The 22,210-nt window shown below is 34.9% G+C and overlaps 1 protein-coding gene across 1 annotated transcript; it reads left to right on the forward strand.

Annotated features, from left to right (window-relative positions):
* Nucleotides 1–2,433: 2,433 nt before the first annotated feature.
* LOC142353518 (GTPase KRas-like) lies at nt 2,434–10,425 on the forward strand. The gene is made up of 3 exons (XM_075405774.1): nt 2,434–4,430; nt 8,686–8,906; nt 10,145–10,425. Exons 1-3 carry the CDS (start codon nt 4,131–4,133, stop codon nt 10,356–10,358), a joined length of 735 nt encoding a protein of 244 aa, XP_075261889.1. The 5' UTR covers nt 2,434–4,130; the 3' UTR covers nt 10,359–10,425.
* Nucleotides 10,426–22,210: the final 11,785 nt, after the last annotated feature.

The raw sequence follows: 22,210 nt of genomic DNA on the forward strand, positions 1-22,210 counted from the left end.
GTTACTCTTAATAGCTTTTTCTGCGGAAAATTAAGAGAAGATTGTTTGATTCTGATTTTTTGAGTTAGTTTGCCGTTGTACTTCCTTGGTACAAGAGTGTTAGTGTTGTGCAGCTTGTGGAGTTTTGATTTTGTTTTCCATATCAGTCTGAACTTGAGTTTAATCATTTTGTAACAGGTTTTTTTTCTGTCGAGGTTGATTCTTCAAAAAACTACTGGAGATTTTGGTTTCTGTAAGCTATTTATACAAAATAGACTAGATATCTTAGCAATAGACAATTATACAAATTAAATTGTTACTGTTTATTTTTGATGTTGTTAGAAGTAATTTGGTCTCGCCGAAAAAGGACATCGAGTGAAAGTTCGAGTGGTTTTTGCGGCGTAGAATTGTTTTTCCAGATTTTATCAGGTTTTTTAGATGGTTTTCCAAATCCATCGTTAGTTATTTCTCGGTCGGTTTTTATTAATTCGATGAAAATTCTTCGAATTCTAGTTCAGAAGTTGTTCTGCTGCTTTAAAAAAAATTTTGTCATGTTGCTGAAATCGCATTCAGAGAACGCTTACTTACCAATTTGGCATCTGCTGTAGCTAATGTTTGATGGTGACGAGTTTAATAGTTTGCCTCTAATATTTCATATAAGTCGAGGATCTTTTCGATGAAAAGTTTGCCTCTTATATTGCATGTAAGTCGAGGCTTTTTTCGATCGAGATTTTTGTTCTGTGGACCCAATTGATTGCAGTTTAATCAATTTTTGTGCCCATGATTGCATGGCTCACCCTCTTCCTCTTGAGTCATTCCTCCTTTTTCATTGCATTCTTTTGTTTTTCATTCGGCCGTTAATTTTTGGGAAAAAATGGCCATCTCTTTTAGATTGAAGCGTTATTTTGTTGGGCAAATTGCTCTCTGAAAACTAACTTCTCTTATTTTAATTTTATATCGTAAAAGATTGTAGTTAAGGCTTCGCGTGTTGGATTCCACAAAGCAGCGTATCGATTGCATCATTCGTTGAAAGTTTCCGTCAAGCCGGTAAAATGGTAAAAATGATATGCGAAACGAAGAGATGCCCAGCTATGCAAAGTTAGGGATTTTGAAGTATTGTCGGAGCTTTCGAAACGGATTCAATCATAACGGTTGTAGCAAGATAGCTTCGTAACTTGTCAAGGGTATCTTTACAATAGCATATTGAGTTTACGCTGATAGCAGCTTTGAACGAGTCCCTTAAACGGATCGTCGAAATGTCTGAGATGCTTCCCAGCGAGTCTTAGGTTACGTTTTTCTTGACTGAGATAACGTTTGTTCTCGAAATGTTTTCGCGAATATGAGAAGCTTGCTTTCATTTTTAGTTCTATTGTCCCATTTTGAGTCAATAGAACGGCTAAAAAGCTATTTTATGACTTTTAAAATTTTATAATATGTTGTTTTAAAGGATATTGTCGTGTAGTCAGGAGGTTCTCTTACTTTGACGCTACTGACTCCCAAAGATGTTCTGATTTTTGCCTATTTGTTTAGTTTTTGTCTGCCATTGATTCCCACAATCTTGTATTGTGTACACAATCGAAGGATGAGTAAAATCATTATTTCCATATTTATAATTCCATGGTAGATCAAATTATTGATATATTTTGACTGCATTACATCACTGGGTTCTTATATTTGTATGTGAGTTCTTGAAAACCAGTGCCCTTGTGTAATTTTCGAGGAATTTCATACTTTACTTCAAACTGTACCGCAGAAATAGTTTTAATTGCTTTGAAACATTCATTTGGGCCAAGTTTTGACGTTGTTTTTCTCCTATTATTGTGTGGAGATTTCTCAGAAACGTCTTATTGGCTACAGTTTTTTAAATGTCCAATCCAAAGCGAGCCTACAATAGTTTTATTAGAATAATTTAATTTGACCGAAATACAGCATATTACTTTATGGACTAGTTGAATGCTACAATGTGAAGGAACAATTTTCGCCCGTTATGAGTTGGGTGATGTATAGGACGCCTATGGCGATTTTTAATGTCTGAAACACTCATGAGCATGTATGCAAATGTCTGAAGCGTGGATCGTCGTAATCGACAACGTGGTTATGTTGATAAGAAGAGTTATTAGCTCTGAATCCAGGTATTTAGTTCAAATGTTGACATTGGGATAGTTTCAATTTGTCACAATGTAATTTGTGTTTGTACTCTGTGGTCAAATCAGGCCATTTAGATGCCTTTGAACTTGCACGCGACAACTTTTAAACTACTCCTGATGACAATTGTAACAATTCCACCAATTGGTTCGGTTTGAGCGAAATTTCATCTCCAAGTTGGTGTAATTTGTAGTATTGCATAATGTTTGTGTGACCCTTATTTTGGTCCCGTGTTATTTGGTATTTAATAACTAGCTAGTTAGTTTGTTAGTTAGTGGTAGTTGGTTTAACTTCTAGGAGTTCTAGTAGCTGTGACCAAAATCAGATGATTTTATTCTCTTTCTCTTCAAGCTGTGATGTCTTGAAAGTTTGTTACCATTTGACTTTGACGCAAATATTGTTTGAAATTGGTGATATTTTGCAGCAGATTTGCGTGTATGCTTCCATTTTGCACCACAGATCGAGGTCTCAACTAGTATTTCAGCATTAACTAACAAGCAGACGTCTCTTTGAAAGATAGACGACTCATCTCTAGTTAAAGTTAGTTAGTTAACTAGGCGAGCGAACTTCGCTATTATCTCAGGTTGATTTAGATAATTTTGTTAAAGCATCGTACGTAATTAGCATTATCGCAGTATACTTTGTGTCCTGCTCAAAAACTGAGATCGATAATTGTTATTAGCTAATAAGAGAGCTTAGTACTAGGTGGTATTGTAATTAAATATTACATCCTTTGTTATAATTTAATTAGTCAGTACTTTCCCAGGAACCTGGATTTTGTGGTTTTCAAAAATTATTTTGCTCTTTTTCTAATAATAGTTCCTTATCTTATCGCCTGATTGTCCATTTGTTCCTGCTCATAATTGACATTAATTCGAAGAAATCGAATTCTGCTCAAATTGTCCTATCCTCTTAAATTTACCGATAAAAGCAAGTCGAATTGTTATAATCTTTATTGTTATTTCAGATAGAAACCTAAATATGACACAATTATTGTAACATTTGCTGCGAAATTATTGAAAATATGTCGAAATTGCTGTTTATAAAAAGCTGCATTGCAAATTATATCACAACAGCTTTTCGAAGAAAGTCAAAGCTCGTTTGAATAACACACGCGAGCATTTTCTGCGCAAACAGCTGAAAACTACGCATCATAAACAGCAATAACCTCAAAATTTAATATTTTCACTTTGGTGTCTGCAAGTTTCAGCATCGAGAGAATACGTATAAAGTATTACTTATCTATTGCAATTACCAGTTAAATTATTACTCATCGTTTAGTCACTCGATTTCGGGACATCAGACAATTAGTAAATATCGATTTGAATCAAGAAATCAACTTGAAATTGAGGTGGTCGATTCGACCGTTTTAGAACAAGTCATTCTCTGACCGTATTTGGAGCCGATTTGGTGCTCGATTGTACGGTTTGAACAAGAGAAAGCGCAAATTTGGATAAGGGCTATTTGGTTAGCTATCTACGCGTTCTCTCAGCTTTGATTGGAACCCTTTGATAGCCGGTTTGAAACCCGATAATTAGCCGCCTCCTAAGCAACTCGCCCCCGAGTTGGTGAACGTCAAAGGGTTAAAGGTTAACTATCAGTTCCTCGTGACGTATTATCCAAAAGTTTACACAACTTTGTTCTGATTAATTAGCAGATTAATCGCCTCCCATTAATCGTTCGTTTGAAGTTACTACAAATCTTTTTGTTTCATTTTGTCCGTCCAGGTACAGAAACGTAACAGTTCGTGTCAAGTAGCGAATACCCAAACAAATCGCGCCCAAAAGTCGACCTTCGTTTGGTGCTAAGTAAAATAAAACTGTTAACCAAAGTTTCCGGTTTCTTTTTGGGCGCAACTTCAGACCTTCGAAAAACCCTAAAAAACAACGATCCGGAATTGAACGTTAATCCGAGTCCGGAATTGCTGACGGTCGTGTATACACGATTCCCAATTTTTCCCTTTTACCCCCGATTGGTGACCTCGTTTGAAGAGGTGTGAAGCGTTGATGGGCGAAAACAAGATGCAAAGTAGTGGTCCTTACGGTGGTACCTCAATGGGGGGTGGTGCTAGTAACAACAGTGGTGCTAAGAAACAACAGGAGATGAAGTTAGTCCTGATTGGTCGACAGGGAGTGGGTAAAAGTTGCCTCATGATGCAGTATATCAGCCACTGTTTCGAGGAGAACCATGAACCCACTTTTGTAGAGGAGACCAGTTTTACCCAGAGAGTTGTGGATGGACAGCCGTGGAGATTGCAAATCATAGACACGGCTGGTCAGGAGGAATTCCAGTACCTCGTAGAACAGGTTAGCTATCTATCTCATTAGACGATCACACAATACAATCTAATAATTGAGACATATTTTAAATCCCAACTGCCTCTTACAAAACAGGTCAAAACTTAAGACACAATTTAGCAAAACATCCAACCAATGAGCTCATGTAATAAATGGGCTGGTTTGAAGAGTGGCAATATATTGAATATGTTTAATAGCCGCACAGCGATAGCTGGGGCTATTATTGGCCTTCTATTGGTTTTTTTCCTTGTCGCGATTTTCGTTACGATCATATGACGTCACAACCACTTCAAATCAGCTTTTTGTTCATTCGTTCATGCAATTTCAACTGAATTGCGTGCGTGACGTCATTTTTCGCTCTTAGCGGAGCGAGTTTTTTCATTCGCGTGATTAATTTTTTGGTCACACTTGACTTACCTCACTCTGAAAAATGACTTCCTCACTTTAAAATTGACTTTTATTTACTTTAATTCAAAGAAATAAGGTCAAATGGGTGTGTGTCACTCTAAATGAAGGTTATTTGAGAGCAGCTAATAGAGGCAGCAAAAACTTATACAGGTATTTAATCAAAATTCAACATATCAGCCTTCAATGAAAAGACTAATTCAACATATCAGCCTTCATTGAAAAGACGAATGAAAAGCCTTCAATGAAAAGACGAATGAAAAGACGACAATCTGCTAGCTATGTTTATTTAATTAATAGCCGCGATAGCGGCTATTATTTGGGACATCGTGGTTTTTGTTACGACTCGAAGAGGAGTATTGGTTTTCTATCGGTCTTTTGTTTTTTTTTTACAGGAAGTAGTTTTGTTCACGCGGCATTTTGACCCAAAAGCGAAAGTGAGAAAAGCTGTCATGGTGAACAGATTTTTGGTAAGCGGGAGAAGTTTTTTGATCATACGCTACGTTCAGTAAATGACTTTTTGACTCAAAATTGTTGTTGAGAGAACTGTGCATATAGATTACCGTTTTTAGCCTGTTTTTCGTCCATTTGGCTCAATTTTTTTTACATGTTATTTAGTTTTTTTGTAGAAATGGTTTTAGATCGATAATGCATTAATATATGAGTTTCTGAAAAGGATGCCACAAGGTTTTACAGTGCCTAATAATACTTTTCAGGTGTAAAACGGGGCTCAGTTCTCAATTTTAAAGTAGATTTTTGGATTTTTTCATTAATTTCGTCCTTTCGAAACGTTGAGTGGACTTTTTTTCTGAAAAAAATCAGTTTATATGGCAACGTTCGATTGGCAGTTCGTGCAGTGAACAACACTTTTGAGCGTCAGTTCTTTTTTGTTTTATCAAACTACACACGCTAAACCATTTTTTGCATATTTTGTCCGATTTTTCTTCAATTTTCGTCTTTTATTGTTATTAGTAGAAAAATTCTTTCTGTGCACAGCCAGAGGTGTAATATTGTGTTATTAATGACTGATTTGTTTTTTGACGCCTAATCTTTACAATTCATTCAATTTTGATTTCTTAATTAACAATTTTAATATATTTTTGTATATAGTTTTAATATTTGTAAAGTATTATTCTTTACGAATTTTGGTTGCCTTTCGTTTTTGTTTAGACATAAGTGAGGCTGTGTAATGTTTTTGAGCCATGATTGCTAAATAAATATACGTAATTAATTTTGGATCGATATTTTTTGGAGTGTATTTAAAATAGAATGTAAAAGTCAATGCTGCATGTGTCAAAGCTAAGTGTTTAGGTCAAACGGAAGAACGAATCGAAAAGCTGAGGAGAGTGATTTTTTGTTCACATCGCTGAAGACCTCTTTATATATTAAGAGAGCGAGAGAGATATGTAGGCCTGAATTATCTGAACTCGTGTGTTTGAAAGCACTTTTAACCATCTAATGCAAATATTTCACATTTAGTTCCAATCCTCATCTGTTTTAAGGTTTTTCTAGCATTTTTTGTTTTCTTCTTCAGTTTTTATAGATTTTGTGACTGATATGGCAGAAAAAGTTATGATTTTTTTGGGCGAATAAAAGTTGAGAAGAACCTCGAAGAATGCTTAACAGGGCACATTTCACTTAAATCAAATAAAATCTTATTATTTTAGGTTGTTTTGGTCTTACTAAATTTTAATTGTTTTTTACTTCTTCGTCAAATTGTGTTTGAGTGATTGATGTACGAGAGATTCTACGTGGTTCGGAAATTGTATTTACCGTTTGCACAGGGTTTTAGAGAGTATTAATTTTTGGTTTTGTCGGTCATCTCCTTTCCCTTTCGAGTTTCTCTTTATAAACTTATTTTATTGGATTTTATGTCAATTGTTAATATTTTGTTTTAAGCTATCTGTGTATGAGGTTTCTTTACCAATAGGTTCTCTAAGATTGCCACTAAATTTGAATTTTTGTTTAAGCGAGTTTGAAGGACTTCTGAACTCGCTTAATGAACTTTAAATTTTATAAATATTTACTTGTTAAAGGTCAATAGTGTGCATCTAAGTAGTGCAGAACGTATTCGCCCTAATTCTTGAGTATTGATCTTTGATTTCGAATATTAATTTTGAAAAACCTCCGTTAGCTTTTTTCCCTTATAGAGCGTATGTGTCTCATAAAAATGACAGCCCGAATCTAACCACAAAGTCTAGTGGTCTGTTAAAGGACTGGTGGCCAATCTGTCTATCTTATTTCTTTAGTTGTCTCAATTCAAGGCCACAAGCGTCTATCGGGCCTATTTTCCGGCAGTCTGCCGGCTTTGTTTATATAGTCGGCTAAATAATCTTTCTAGTAATTTCAATAATAGGCTAAATGAAGTCGGCATTGGGTAAAATGGCATCGGGTAAAATGGCAGGTTGGTGTAATTGCATTAGGTAAATTGTCCTGACACCATTTTGAAGTCATGATGGACGTTTTTAGAAGTGTTCAAACATACTTCAAGATTGTTTTTTTTTGGGTAGTAAATTTGAGCAAATAACAGCGAAATTCGTGGAAAAATCCTTAGACTTTCTTAGGCTTTTGAAATATTTATGGGCAGCCGTGTTGCATTTTAGGAAACATTTTTTCTAAAGTTTTAAGTCAAATTCTAAAGCAGTCTAGTTTAATTGAAAGGTTAAAAAAACATGGTGCATGAATCCACGATTGCCTTTTTATATATCGTTCTGCAATATAGATTTGAGCGAGAACTTTGCGGAAAGTAAAATTTTTTTGCAGAGATCTTTGCAGAAATTAAGTTTTTTTGCACACTGCTCAAAAAGGACCTCAACGCCGACGACCATCAAACAAATTTCCCTACTATTTTAAATATCGCTCTGCAGTTCACCGGAACAAAACTGAGTTACGATCGATTTTCGTTTCTTTCTGAATATCAATTTTAAGGCAATTGCTCAAGATTCTTTTTTTGAGTCAAAAAAGCCAAATTTGGGTCTGAATAAGTTAAAGTATAGTAGGCGTAGGTAATTGGAGCTCGGAAATGGGAGCAAGTAGCTTCGGCTCTGAGCTCTCTAATTGCATTATGTTTCTCAGATCTATACTCAAATATAAATAGTTTGATTACTGTACAAAGCCCTGTGAATAGCGGATATCTGACGTTCAAAAGGCAAGATCATTTATTGTCTTTTTTTCTGACAGCATCTGATGATGAAAACTTTGGGGTTGATTGGGATTGTTGGTATTGAATTCGCGACCCCCTTTTTGACAGAAAAATGGTAACCCGTACCTAATCCTCAGAGATCATCAGTACTGAATCAGAACAATTTCAGAGAAATTTAGGTTTTCAGTACTGAATCAGAGATAATTCAGATAATTAATCGGGAGCTTGCGATCACAAGTGAAACAAGGCGTTTATTTTCATTCTTTTTGTTTCATGAAAGAATCCATAGCTGCCAACTCCGAATGCTCTATATGATCTTTTCTTTGGCCGGCTGTTTTTTAGTTGCTTAGCCGATTATACAATCTACCAGCATATCTTCAGATGCAATTTTTTTCTTCACTTTCTGCGTTTTCTTTTTTTCCTGCCGATAATTCAAAAATAGCAATCTTGTGTTTTATGGATTTGAAAAAGGTAGGTTGAAATGTTTATCATTTTGCATTTGTTTTCTATTTCTGAGCTAATAATTGAGGCGCCTTGTTTTTAATGTTTATGATTTAGAGAAATGAACTCTTAATTGGATTTGATATCGAAAAAAGTACCCTAATTTTTTCCCTGCTTGAACATTTATTTTAAAAAGTGATTGCTACAATATATTCCTTTTAAGTATTGTTGTCTTCATTTCTATCATCAGTTTGATTTGTTTTATTCTGATTGCAGTACTTCCAAAGTGGCCATGGCTTCCTGGCCGTGTTCGACCTGTGCAATAGAGAGAGTCTAGAGGAGCTGCAGTCTGTGTTCAAGAGGGTGGCCAGGAGCAAAGACCTGTTAGACGAACCCTCGATGCACATGCACGTGCCCTGTGTCATCGTGGGAAACAAGAACGACCTCCCCTCTGACCTCTGGCAAGTCACCCTCGAGGAGGAGGTACACACATTCGTGTAAGTCTTCTTCGATTGTTATCAACTAGTAGTGTGAAAGGCTCCGTATTTTCAGACAGATATAGACAAATATAATTAGACAAATCTAAAGATAGTCTTTTTTCACCCATTTTTGAATGGAAGTTTACAAAATTGACGCCGCTATTGTCTCAATGAACATATATGTTACTTGGCTTGATTTCTTGTTGTAATGATTAATACCGCAATATTAGGTTGAGTGCAGTTCTTATACCTGACTAGATTGTGTCCGTTTGGGTTAAAACGAACTGAGATAAATAATCACAATCGAGTTCAATGATTAAGAAAGAAGTTTTCACCGTTGTTGCAGAACTTTGCTGAAATAGTATTTTCGGGTATCTCAGATCAGAACTACCGTATTTTTTTTTCAGTTTGAAGATGTTGAAACAGTTCTTGATGGAGGGTCTTGAGGAGGGGGAGAGGGGGCATTTTTGTTAATCAGGAAAGGCATAAACGTTATTCATGTTATGAATATCGTTTCAGAAGTAATAATTATTAATAGATTTCTCAAAATTTTGGGTAAAGTGTTTTGATTACTATTGAGCTCGAATGTGATCAATTACTTTCTTGGGAAAAACAACAATGCTATTGATTATCTGACCGCAGGCTTAAATCTGAATATTCTGTACATGTATGTCTAAAATATTCTGGTTTTATAAAAATTAATCTGGTCATAAATTTTTCATAGGGTTTGTCACCGTTTCTTTTTTTTTTATCAACTTCGGCCTGTGACAACAGAAGAACGGGCAACAGACTTCGAAAGGTTTCTGTTACTATGTGAAATATTTACCTTTATTTTCTATTCTGCAAGTGAACAAAGCTTTGGTAAGCGACGTACGGCTACAATTTCCTAAAAATATAAATACGTAAGAACAAAGAAATACTTCAGAATACATATAAAATACATAAGCATAAAGTTATCATTTCCAACTATGATCTCTATTGGATTTTTTGACTTAATCGTTTTTTCTTTCGATTTCTTTTTCGAAAATTTTAAGCTCCTTTCTGGTTTCTTGGCCGCGAGACTGTTTTTGGAAAACATTGTGTACATACCTGTTGTATTTTGATCCAAGAAAATCCCCCCTCTTAAATCGAATTTGATTTTTTAGCACATAAGAACGTGCTCTATAGTAGCACATATTTTGTCACTGCGCTCAATACCCATTGAGCGACTAGAGATCCCATTTTTAAAAAAATTAAGGGAATATTGTATATTTCAGACGCCAGTACGAGTTTCCATTCTTCCAGACCTCAGCCAAAACTCCATACAACGTCGAAGAGGCCTTCGAGTGTCTTATCAGGGAAACAGCGCGAAAGGTATTCAAAACCAACTCAGACTCAGAAAAGGACGGGTGTGGGGGGAGCAAAGGCAGCAAAAGGAAGAGCAAAGACCATAAAGGGAACCAGAATAAACCACAATGCGTGATCTCCTAAAACAATCAATCAATCAATTAATCCAATCTATCAACCTCTCTTAATTGTAATATATTATCCAATGTTAGATCTGCATTTTCAATCAACCAATCAAGTCTACTCTTACTACTACTACTATTCCTCTTTTACAAGTAACAAAAAAATACTACTACTACCACTCTTCTTTTCAATATCAAAACAAGCTTTCAATGTAATCATTCAAAACATTCGATTGATAGCCGCCCAAAGAAATCAACAATGCGATGCTAAATAGCCAAGATTAGATAGCGGAGAAGTGTTGAGCGATGCGCAAATTGTAGAAATACAAAACTATTTCATCTATTTGGAAACTTTGCCTACCAGTCGATATTAAAATAACAACTTTTATTCGTAATGTGGTCGCGAGGATTCTAAGAGCGACATTTTCTATAAAATAGCGATTCGATTGCCGTACTTTTGTGACGTTTTCAAATGGTTACTTAACGCAAGTTTACACAGTCGTGGACTTGAATCAATTAATCGAAGATATGCGACCAGAATAAATCTCTCGTGTACTCGACTCTGTTCGGTATCCTGCAATTGAAAACACCAAACCAAGTTCAAGAATGCGAAGACAAGAACAAATCGGACGTTGATGGAATTTCTGGTCGCTGAATTAACAACTATCAAGGTTTAGAATTTGACGACGGCCTAAGAAAAGTCGTACAAATGATAACATTTTTCTACTTGGGACGTTTTCCATATTTTGCTGATAATTTTGATTGACTTACAAACAGTGGCTCCCAAATGTCGTCTCAAAAAGTCCATTTTCCGCTTCGAATTGCACGCCAGGAGTCGAATTTCCGGCATTTCGAATTTTCAGGTGGCGAATCAATTTTCAGGCCTTCTCATAACCTAAAGCTGAGGTGTTTGTCTGGGCCTAAAATGGCGGACCGCTGACAAATTGTATTGGGAAAAAGGCGGTTATTGTTCGGCGCCAAGTTTACAGTTGAAGAAAACGAAACTAGATGCTGTCGTGAATGAGACGTTTTCGCGCTGAAGATGTTGTGAAATCATTAATTTTGAACACAGCAAAGAAAGCAACAAAGAGGTGTTTCAAAGTTTTGACTAATAAATTTCTAATATTTACGATGTTGGTCAACCGAGCGATAATGAAGGGAGGGATTTTTGATCTACAGACGTTGTCGAAATACCTGTCTGATAAATTTGTGATGATTATTTCTCAATTTTGCCATCTATCGCTTATAGATAAATTTGAATGTTAATTTACTGTTGAAACTGATAACAAGTGTAATTGTACCAAATGTGTATGACCTATTGAGGAAAAGCGGGTTTGAAAACCAGAGCGACTGAAAATTAATTTGACAGAATACAGAGAACAGAAATTATTTTGCTATTTTTATGACACGACCTTCAATCGGCAAAGTTTTTGCCTGATCTTTTGTCTTGAAAATAAGAGCAAACTGAGTTGAACTTTTCAGCCATCAATTCCATGGGGAACTTTGACTGGTTCACAACTGTTTTCTGCGATGTTGAGTGACCGATTGTTCTTTTTTTTAAATCTTTTTAACGGCCTCGTTTTAAATAACCTAGCAGAACAAGGATTCTCAGTAATGTGCATTTGCACGTAAGGTTGATCCGTAGCTCCCAATTTTTTGTCATGAGATCGCTACAATAGAACATAAGATTTCCTTTAGCAGAAATGGTATAGACAACAACCTTTTTTTTGGCATATAACCCCATTGTCGCCTTCGTCAGGAATGCGAATGCCAATTTCTCTAGATTAGGAAATTTTTCAAAAAAGTAAATTTTTCTATGCTTTGTTTAAGTGTTCGTTGTTTAAATATAGAAGTAGACCGGGAGGCTCAGAAATGTGCGTTCGCACATAATGTTCCTACTCCACCAAACCACGTTTTTGACTTTATTATCCGCCAAATGAGGAAGAGATGGAAAACTTTCTTAAAAATCACACTGTTCGGAAATAATTGGTGTATCCATTTAAAAAATCGCTTTAAGCTCAAACCGCTATACCCGTTAAACAAAAACGCATTAGAGCGCCATTGATGCCTGGCATGGAAGGAGAGCAAGAGACAAGACAAACAACAAAAACAACAAGCATTACTTACGACCAAGACTCTAAACCAAGTCTATTTTTTTTAAATTTAATGAAAAGATCAAAATTGCATCAGAAAAACTACACTAAACCAAGTGACTTAATTTTCACCCGAAAAGAAATGGGACCTGGGTAGAAATAGAGGCTGACTAGAGGAACAACGGGGGGACGAACATTTTTTGTTCCTCTAAACAGCCTCTTACTACTGACATGTTTTCATTGAAACTAATTAAAAAATAGATAGAAAACAAAAACGGGCAAACTCAGAACATACTTACTTTTTGAAAACGATTAAATTCAAAGTCATTAAGGCCTTAGCTATCAACTGAAATCATTCAATCGCTTTTATGCTTTCATACAAAATCGTTGAAGTGTTTCAGTACCCAGATTAACATTCGGCTACAAAAAAAAACAAATATAGGCAAACAACATTCAGGTTTCTAACGACATTAATGTGCTATGAATTTTTTCATTAATGTGCCATTACTTTGATGATCGGCGAGAGAGCAAAGGAGAACCTCAAAAACAGGAAATTGTCTAAAAAGTTTTTTAAAAAGTAAAAGAAATCGTATGTCAACACCAAAAACTATTATTTTAATAAGAGGATTGAAGACAACATTTTAATTTATTGAAATGATTGTAAGTCCTCTCTTTGCTGAGGATACGCTAAAAATTGGGAGAAATAAGATTGAATGTGCCGAATCTCGCAAAAATATTTCAAACAAGTTTTTTAAAACAATATGACAAAACTGAGATTCCCAAGAATTCTAAATCGAATAACTGTTTGATGTTTAGGAAGCCAATTGTACATGTTAGTGAGACTAAGTCAAAAGTCTACAGATTAACAATGAATACAGAGAACTCAAAATTTTAACAATTTTACGCAACTGTGTTGAAGCCGAAAAACATATGCTTTTAAGAGGAACTACCATGTTTGCTCATTGGCCTTCAATTTCATGTAAATTCGAATTCTGAATATTTGATTTTGATTTGAAATCATTCTGATCTGTAACTAAAAACATTAATAAAACAAAAATGCAAAACTAGTTCAGTAAAAAGTATATAGCTCGACATTACAATCGGAGTAATTTTTGAACTATAGAATACAACAATTGGACGAAAACTAGTCCTGCTCTTGCTGCTTCTCCATCTTCATCATTAAAGCCACCAACGTTCCAAATTTAACCGAAATAGCTCATTTGACTAAGAAGTCAATATATCAAAAAGATGAATTTGGTTGCTTATCGAATAATATTACTGAAAGAACTAGACAGTTTGTATGAGATCCTGTAATGCCGATTTAACCATTTGATTAATTGATTCAGTTGTCATAAATTTAAAAAAATGACTGCAAAAAGGACAAACATTCGGGCAAAACAAAAAATAATTTTAAATGAAAAATAATTTTAATTTTTTATATATCTGTCTAAATTAACAAAAGTCCGCTAAATTGTTATTTTCAGAAAACTTTCTGAGAAACCGGAGGTGCAATAAGCCAATCTGAGCAAAGAAAGTTTTTATGTCTGCACTAATGGTTAAACTGATAAAGCTGTACAAAAAGGCATATTTGATGCCTTTTTTAATGATTAGATAAAATGCTGAATTTTCAAAATTTCAGCTGGGAAATATAGAAAAGTTTAGTTGGTGGAAAGATTTCACCAGCTCTCTTTTATCTTTAAACGTAAAACCAATGAGACTATCGTTAACAATTTTATCATATTTTTAGCGAACATTGAGGAAAATTACGAAAAAGGTAAACAGAACAACGGAAGTTAGGCCAACGTTCACACAACTCTTAACCCCTCGGAAAAACGAAATTCAAAAGAATGCTTTGTTTGAATTTCTACGCTTGAACAGCTTTCTGATGATACAGCTAACAACCCTGTAAGACCAAAAGATCGATCGGCAAAAATTGACTCAACAATAAAACAGTTGAATGTATTTGTTCCCCCCACTAAAGTGGTTCGTAAATTAAAAATCTTACCGTGAGCTTTCTAAGAACATAAGAAAATCGAGAGCTACGTGATGAGTTCTGTAAAATTTAATGAGAAAATTGAGTCAATTTTTGACCAATTCCAACGTAGCCATTCTTAGTCAAAATTTTGATCACATTTTAAGACCAATTGGTCTGTTGCTTGTGTGTCCGATATAAACTTTTTTAATACTTTCTATAAATCAAGTGTTTGAAATTGTATTTTTGGTTCCTGTTTGCTGAATCCCAAAAAACCTCTAAAAAATCTCTAGGAGTCAAATTGATCAATGATTTTTTTGATGAAAGACAAATTTGGTTTGAGAAAATTTTTAAAAGCCATAATGAGTTATGTTCGGAAAAAGTTCACAAGGGTGCTGCAATACTTAAAATCTGTTAAATCATCTATTACATGTTTAAACTTGTTTATCTTGCTGAGAAAGGAAAGCAGCTAAAGCCTACGATTCAAGCAGCAGTTTAAGTGATTTTTTATCCTCATGATAGTTAGGACAATAATTTAGCCTTACTTTCATCCTAATAAAAAAGTGCCACTGTGGTTAACCACCAGTTTCAATTTTCCAGTGTTTCAAATTTTTATAGTCGACTTTTGCGACCCAAACTTTTGAAACGACACAAAAATGTCAGCTGCAATTTAATTGCTGAAGTGCAATATCCTTGTTTAGTGTGTTACTTTTCTTTTTAACATGTCAAGTTAACAAGATAGCCTAGAAATGGTTAAATACTTTTTTTGGTTGTTAAATGCTCTAAGAAATATGAGCTTATATTCCCAACTAGAAGGCGAGTATAAATTTGTGCGACCAGTGGTGAGGCTCACTCAAGGTTAAAGACTTTAACTTTTGTTTTTAACTTATATATCATCTGTTGCGAGGCAAACACTTAGGAAAATATTTCAATTTGTCTCAATTCTATGTTCTGACTTAGAAGTTGATCTTAAAATTTTATGTTTTCGATTCTATGTTGAATTTGTATCAGCTACTTCTGAACAATGCTATCTCTCGTCAGTTATCTGACTTGAACAAAAGACTTAGAAATAATTCTAAGTTAAATAAAAATAAACTGTAACCTGAGAACGTAATTCTTAGACTATCTAAAGTCGTCTCTGGCTCTTCCAAAAAGATTTAATTTATAGAAGGTAAATTGGCAACGCTCAAGTTGTTTAAATAAAAATGGCTGATGCTCCTATTTCTTCGTGTAATGTATCTTTAACTACATTTTCACGTAACAATCCAAGTCCGAGTGCTTTTGACTTCTGAAATTCTATTGATCAAAAATTGAATTTTTCGCTATGAGTTGTTCCTACTGATGCTGATAAGAAAGAGTTATTGAAGTAGCGAAAGATCACCATTTGGGCCCCTTTTAACTGATACTGAATTAGAATGGCTTAACTCTATTGATGAGACTAAAGTTTTAACTGATTTAGAAGACGACTTCCTTGATTGATTTACTGACGATCGTGATAAATTTAAGCATAGATTAGAAGTAGAAAATGCTCCTAGACAAGAAGGCGGATTAATAAAAAAATTATTTCACTAGATTCAAGCACGCTGTTGATAAAGTTTGGACAGAAAATTTAACATAGGTAGCTAATGCTAATCGAGCGCAAGAGGCAGAAATGCAATCTAGACAAGGAGAGCAAAAGTGTATTGATTTTGCTATTAGGGGATTACAACCCCCTCACTCAAGTGGAGGGCTCACGAACGACGTATTAAGAAACCTAGCGAAGATTGGGATTATTTAAAAGAACATTTAATAACACAAGACTTAACTTGCATAGTTATTAATGAAAATTCGGCTAAAGAACCATTGGACAAAATATCGTCTTTGGAAAAAATCTTTAAACTCCTTCTTTAAACTCCTTCTTCAACAAGACCCTCCTTTACACTAATAAAGTCGCCGAAGAATAGGATTAGCACATCAAACCCGAAAGCTCAAATGTTCTCAATTCTGTCACTTTGCTACCGGAGACAATAAAAAACATAGTGGCTTAGAAATAGAGTTTATGATAAACCCAGGATCAACGTGCACTAATAAATTTATTAAACTTAACCAATTGGGACAACAAATAAATATTAAAACTTCAGACAATAAAACAAGAACTTATAAGGGCTCCAAAATACGTATGATAGGTTACACTATACTAACGTCATACTTTGACACAGATTGGAAACATAAAGCAAATCAGAGTATGAGTTACTGAGAAAACTTCTAATTTATTAGTAGATATCTGTCATAGTTTTCTTTGAGAACCATACTTTGATATCCCAGCAGTAGAACTGAAAGCTAGCGCTAAAGGAGTTCTTACATGTGGCTCACTAAATAATGAAAAGAAATGTCCGAAAGTCTCTAAAGTAAACGCAGTTATATTACTGTACTACATCAACCTCTATATATTTCACCTAAGTCTACATTTCTCTACAACCATTAAGCAAGCTATCTTTCCGTAAGGCAGTTCTTTTCTACCCAATAGGACTACAGTAAAAACCGAATTGTGCTTTATAAGTACTATTTTTACTAAGAAGGGAAAACCAAATCCCTTGCTTATTGAAAACCATAAAAATCATCAAGTTATACTAAATAAAGGTATTATTGGATTTATTATAGGTGAAATTTCAAACAATGCGCAAAAATATAGTATTCGCGACTGTAACGAATTTACTTAGTTATCAACAAATACGAAGAACTCGATAGCTGTTTCATGCTTAATACAACTGCAAATACTGTATCCGAGTCAACGACCTAACAGCTGAGTGCATTAGGTATATTAATTTTGTCGAGCAATTCAATATTCGACAGTAATATGCCCATTGTTCATACTATCTCCAGAGACTTAGTATTAGAGACATGCTTCACTGCCTCCTTCTTGAAAAGATACCCCAACTTATAGAAAAATATTGTACAATATTGTAAAATGTTGGATCGGAGAATGTAGCTAATCACAAGCTAATACATTTTCAAGATGAGTATGGTCAGCAAATAATATACAGTCTTATAATGAAGGAATATTATAACTCTTCTCCATACGAAGCAAGCAAAACTTGTTCTTTATTTTGAGAATTACAAAAGACACTTATGCTGGACGGAATAAGATGTGTTGCTATGCCTAAGATAGCATGTGGCGGCAACCCCAGATTATGGAAAAGAATAGCCCAAGAGTTAGAGGAACATTTCAGACATACAAGAATAACAATTTATGTATGCGTCAGTGGCAAAGAGCTGAAGTTTATAAATAAAATAGGAAATCGTCCTCCTAAGGACGAACATATTGCCGAAATAATGGAGCTATCTGCAGGAAAAATAGTAGAGAAATGTTAAAGCGAGTATGAAAACGCAACAGACTTTTCTAAAGAGGCATAAAAAGTTAGGCCTACCCAAGTCGAAAGAATTTCCAATGTTTCCCTCGGCTTATCAAGTAAAAGTATTTATAGATAAATTGACCACGAGTTTGCATGCTGGACAAAGTACTCATTTCAATAAAACGGAATTTCTACAATAATTTGCTTTCACAAAAACAGATTTAACTGAGAACTAATTCTTCCGACTTGCAGATATAGTACCCACAGATAACGATGTAATTTATATCATAAATATGACATTGGTCGTACTAATTAACAGTTCAATATATCCCTTATTGAAAATGCGAATTCAAAAAACAAAGACCTAATAAATGCCTCTCCATTTAAGGGACAAACTCGAATCACTAATGGACGAATTAAAACAAGCAAGGATTATAAAAGATTTATATGAACACGTCGATATGAATAGCTGGTTCGTCAAACCAATCACAATTCTTCCAAAGAAGGATTACGTGAAACTATTAATAGATGCCCGCTATCTGAGTTCTATTACTGATACTAGTAATTCGAGTTGGCGGTTAGAACCATTACAAGTTCTAATAACCCGAGTAAATAGCTCATACTCAAAACACAAAAGTACCTTAAGCACTTTAAAGTACTTTAAGCACTTTAAAGTACTTTAAGCACCGGACTTTTAATAGGAGGAAGACAGTATACATATCCAGTCGGCTTTTACGGATTAAAACCACTACCCAACTTATGTGTTTAATGCATTTACTTTAATGCGTTATGCATTTGGACACCATATAAAAGAAAAGAAGGTTATCACATATATCGACGACACCCTACTACAATCTAATATTAAAGAAGTGTTTGATATAATAGAAGAATAACATTCTCTATTAAGAAAGGCGAAGTAAAAATTCTCGGACACATTATATCGGAATTTACTCCAGTGATATCGCGTATTGAAGATATAAAAGGTTCAAAAACCCCGGAATCAACGTTTGACGTTCTTAGCGTATTAGGGGCTCAAATTATGTTAGAAGTTCTCGTAAAGATGGGAAGATTAAGAGAAAGTATTTATTATACTAACAGAAAAATTTGCGCATATATCTTTAGCAATTCCAAATGCGAACTACTCCTTTCATATACACGGTGACTCGTCTAACTTGAAAGTACTGGTTGTATACTTATACAACAATTCCCCGATAGAAGGAGGATTGTATCAGCGAACTCTCGAGTATTCGACAAAGCTGAACAGAAAATGTCCCTACAGCATAGAAAATTATGCGGAATAGTATCCGCACTACAAGCATACGAATTCTATTTAATAGGCTCCCCATTCCTATATATCTCTTTCGCGACCATAGACCAATACTATTCCCGTGGTTCAGGCGTGGACAACTTTTGCATAGATTCTTCAAGTTTAAAGTCGTTCTAACTTAATTTCAGAACTTGAAAATTATATACAACGAAGGCAATAACCTAGCATTTTCTGATTTACTGAGTAGATAAGTCACAATAGAGGAGGCAAAGAGATTTCAGATTGAACATAAACCAATACCTAAAGATATAAATTTATAAACTTCGGAATTAAAACCTGTCTCTTATTCTGTTACACAAAAGAAGATAAGACAAACTCGTCTAACGTTTATCCTGTACTAGCACAAGGACAATGTGTGACCTGAAAAGTAATATATCGGATAACGATTTTAGTATATCGACGCACCCGATGGATTCACAGACTCTTGTGATGCTATACACAATGTAGCCGACTGTTTCAAATTTGGCAAAAATATAAGCCAAATAGTTAAACTTACAGATAATAAACAATCAGATACATATTGTGAGATACAAGAAGTAAACTATGTACAGTTGGACGACTCAGGATATAATGAGGACGAATTTAATGACGTCTTAGATAACTTTGTCGATTCATCTTTAATACATGCACTAGAGAAATCAAAAGAAGTCTACAAAGAGCGTACAAAGAACTACCATCATAGAGTCGACAGCACTGCATAATGAGAATGTCAAATCAGATTGCTGTGATTTTTTTTAACGAAGTTAACTTAATTTGCTAACTAGATTTTGGCGCAACTAGATTTTGACACAATTCTACAAGAACAAAATAAAGACCCTGTATTACATAGTACCGAAATGGATAGATTTAGGCAAGGAACCTGAACGCTACTTTATGACTCGACAGCGCGATGCACTAAATTCTCACAAGTGTGTATATATATAAGTTACTACTACTAGATGAGAGCTATTAACGACCATGTTACAAAAAATTATTTCGAACGGTTCGTTCGAACTAAAGATATGTAGTCCTATCGAACTTTTTCTTGCGCGTTTTGATCTAGCACATAGTAATCCTATGAGCGGCCAACGTGATGATGCCAATACCTTAAATAATATATCCAGATTATTTTGGCCTTTAATGTATAAATGGGTTACAATGTTAATTCACGATTGCTTAGATTGTCAGAGAAATAAAAGTAAGACACGATTTAAACGAATCACCCTTACATCAATGGGGCGAATTAGAAACACCGCCTTTCCACATATTGTCTATAACGGACCCTCCCGGTCTTCTAGCAATAAGGAGCCCTACTGTCTTGTAGTATTAGATTCATTCTCCAGATATGTACAAGTAAATGCTGTAAAATCCGCAAATTCGGACGAGTCTAAAACAAATGGAGAAATTCATAACTAGCTTTGGAATACCCAACATATAATGCATGATAACGGTACTGCTTTTGAGTAGTGATTTTGTAAACTGGACTTTCGAGCTTAGAATTACACTGAGGCCACGAACAGCATATTCCCCTTGAACTAATGGGAAAGTAGAAATTCAAAATAAGCATCTTAGAAACTACCTTAGGCACTTTCTAAATAGTACTGGAAACAATTGAGCAAAATTGGTTGACAAATTTGCATTTGCGCATAACACAGCAGTAAATTATAGTACTGGTTATAAACCGTACGAGATCATATTTGGAATAAAGCAACAAATACCTATTTCAATTAGACTCAGATTGCTGCGAGATATTAAGAAGAATTGTATATCTCAATATTGTCAGGACCTGCCTTCACATACACGATGTAAAAATTCCTGTAAAAACAAAATGTACATAATTTACTGCAAAATAGATTATCTAATACTGTATTACAACACGAGACAGATTTTAAGAATGTATTGTAATACTTATACCCGTTGTCGTCAAGTTACAAGTAAAGTCCATGAATATAGAAATAGATTTAAGGTCGGATGACCAATCAGCATTGGGAGCAAAGTTTTACTGGAGAATCATTTTACAAGTTTACTTATATCTAATAAACTACAGTCACTTCCGGCCGGTCCATACATTGTTACAAAATGTAACTAATACAACATATGAAATAAAAGGCGACCAGACTCAACAAGAAAGAGTAGTGCATAGAGTTCAAATTTTGGAATACTTTCCAAAGGAGAAAGAAATACAACGCTTAACTGCCGATTATACTACTGTATATGCTGAACCTGAACAATTTTATGATAACTATAATAGACAAATTTAACACTGCTCAACATACTAATAATATGCACTATATGACTTGGCTACTAATCAATAATGTTGAAACGCCGCCGCAACTCACAATTAGTAGACCTACTATTACTGCTACTGCTGATACTACTACTACTACTAGATGTAGTAGCGATAATCCCTCGGTTGATTCTGGCATGGAGACAGTAGGCCTCCGAAGATTATTTAACACGTCGCAACAAGTTACCTCACCTAGTAAAACATTTTGACCCCGGCATAAATCCACCCCGTATCCAAGAGGGCCTCTAAGTTAGCCACAAGCACCTCATTCCCCTCCAACCATTGGCATTTGATATAAGTCCCTTTAAAGTAGTTCACAAGTTATTACTACACAACCTACAACCCCACTAGCTAATAAATCGGTAAATGAAAAATTTTATCCTTCTGAACCTAGAAGGTCAGGAAGACAAGCAGTTGCCTATCGTTGTTTGGTTATTCATTAATTCATGTCGCTCTTTTCCCAACGCAGAGTTGGAATATAAGATTCCGATTTGGCCACCAGACGTAGCCGAATTAATCAACTGTAGATTTCTTGTCGAATGCTGCTAACTGCAAATGAGCAGACGTAGCTTAAATAAGTATAATATCTCAGCCCCGATCTTCTCATACTAAAACAATAAATAATTAAATATAGATATGAACATATAGAGCAATTTTAGTGTATTTGAATAAACTCTTGTTGTTAACCATTAAAGCGCTTTTGTCTCTTGGTTAATACATGACGTATTCATTATGTCAGGACTTTTTTCAAATTTGAATCGTTCACGAGGAAAAATGATGCTTTCCATCATTCTTATGCAGAATGTTTTGTCCGTAGTATAGCTGGCGCTCATAAACATCTGTATTCCATCAGTTGTTAGCTCCTGTTGCCCAACCTCAGCTCT

This window comes from Convolutriloba macropyga, chromosome 14, assembly GCF_964194025.1.
Source record: "Convolutriloba macropyga chromosome 14, txConMacr16.3, whole genome shotgun sequence".
Taxonomy (NCBI): domain Eukaryota; kingdom Metazoa; phylum Xenacoelomorpha; order Acoela; family Convolutidae; genus Convolutriloba; species Convolutriloba macropyga.

What these genes read in the sequence shown, in the direction of transcription:
- LOC142353518 (XM_075405774.1), top strand. Translation starts at nt 4,131, where the DNA reads ATGGGCGAAAACAAGATGCAAAGTAGTGGTCCTTACGGTGGTACCTCA. An exon ending in TCCAGTACCTCGTAGAACAG is followed by an intron (nt 4,431 to 8,685) that starts GTTAGCTATCTA and finishes TTCTGATTGCAG; the next exon opens with TACTTCCAAAGTGGCCATGG. An exon ending in GAGGAGGTACACACATTCGT is followed by an intron (nt 8,907 to 10,144) that starts GTAAGTCTTCTT and finishes TGTATATTTCAG; the next exon opens with ACGCCAGTACGAGTTTCCAT.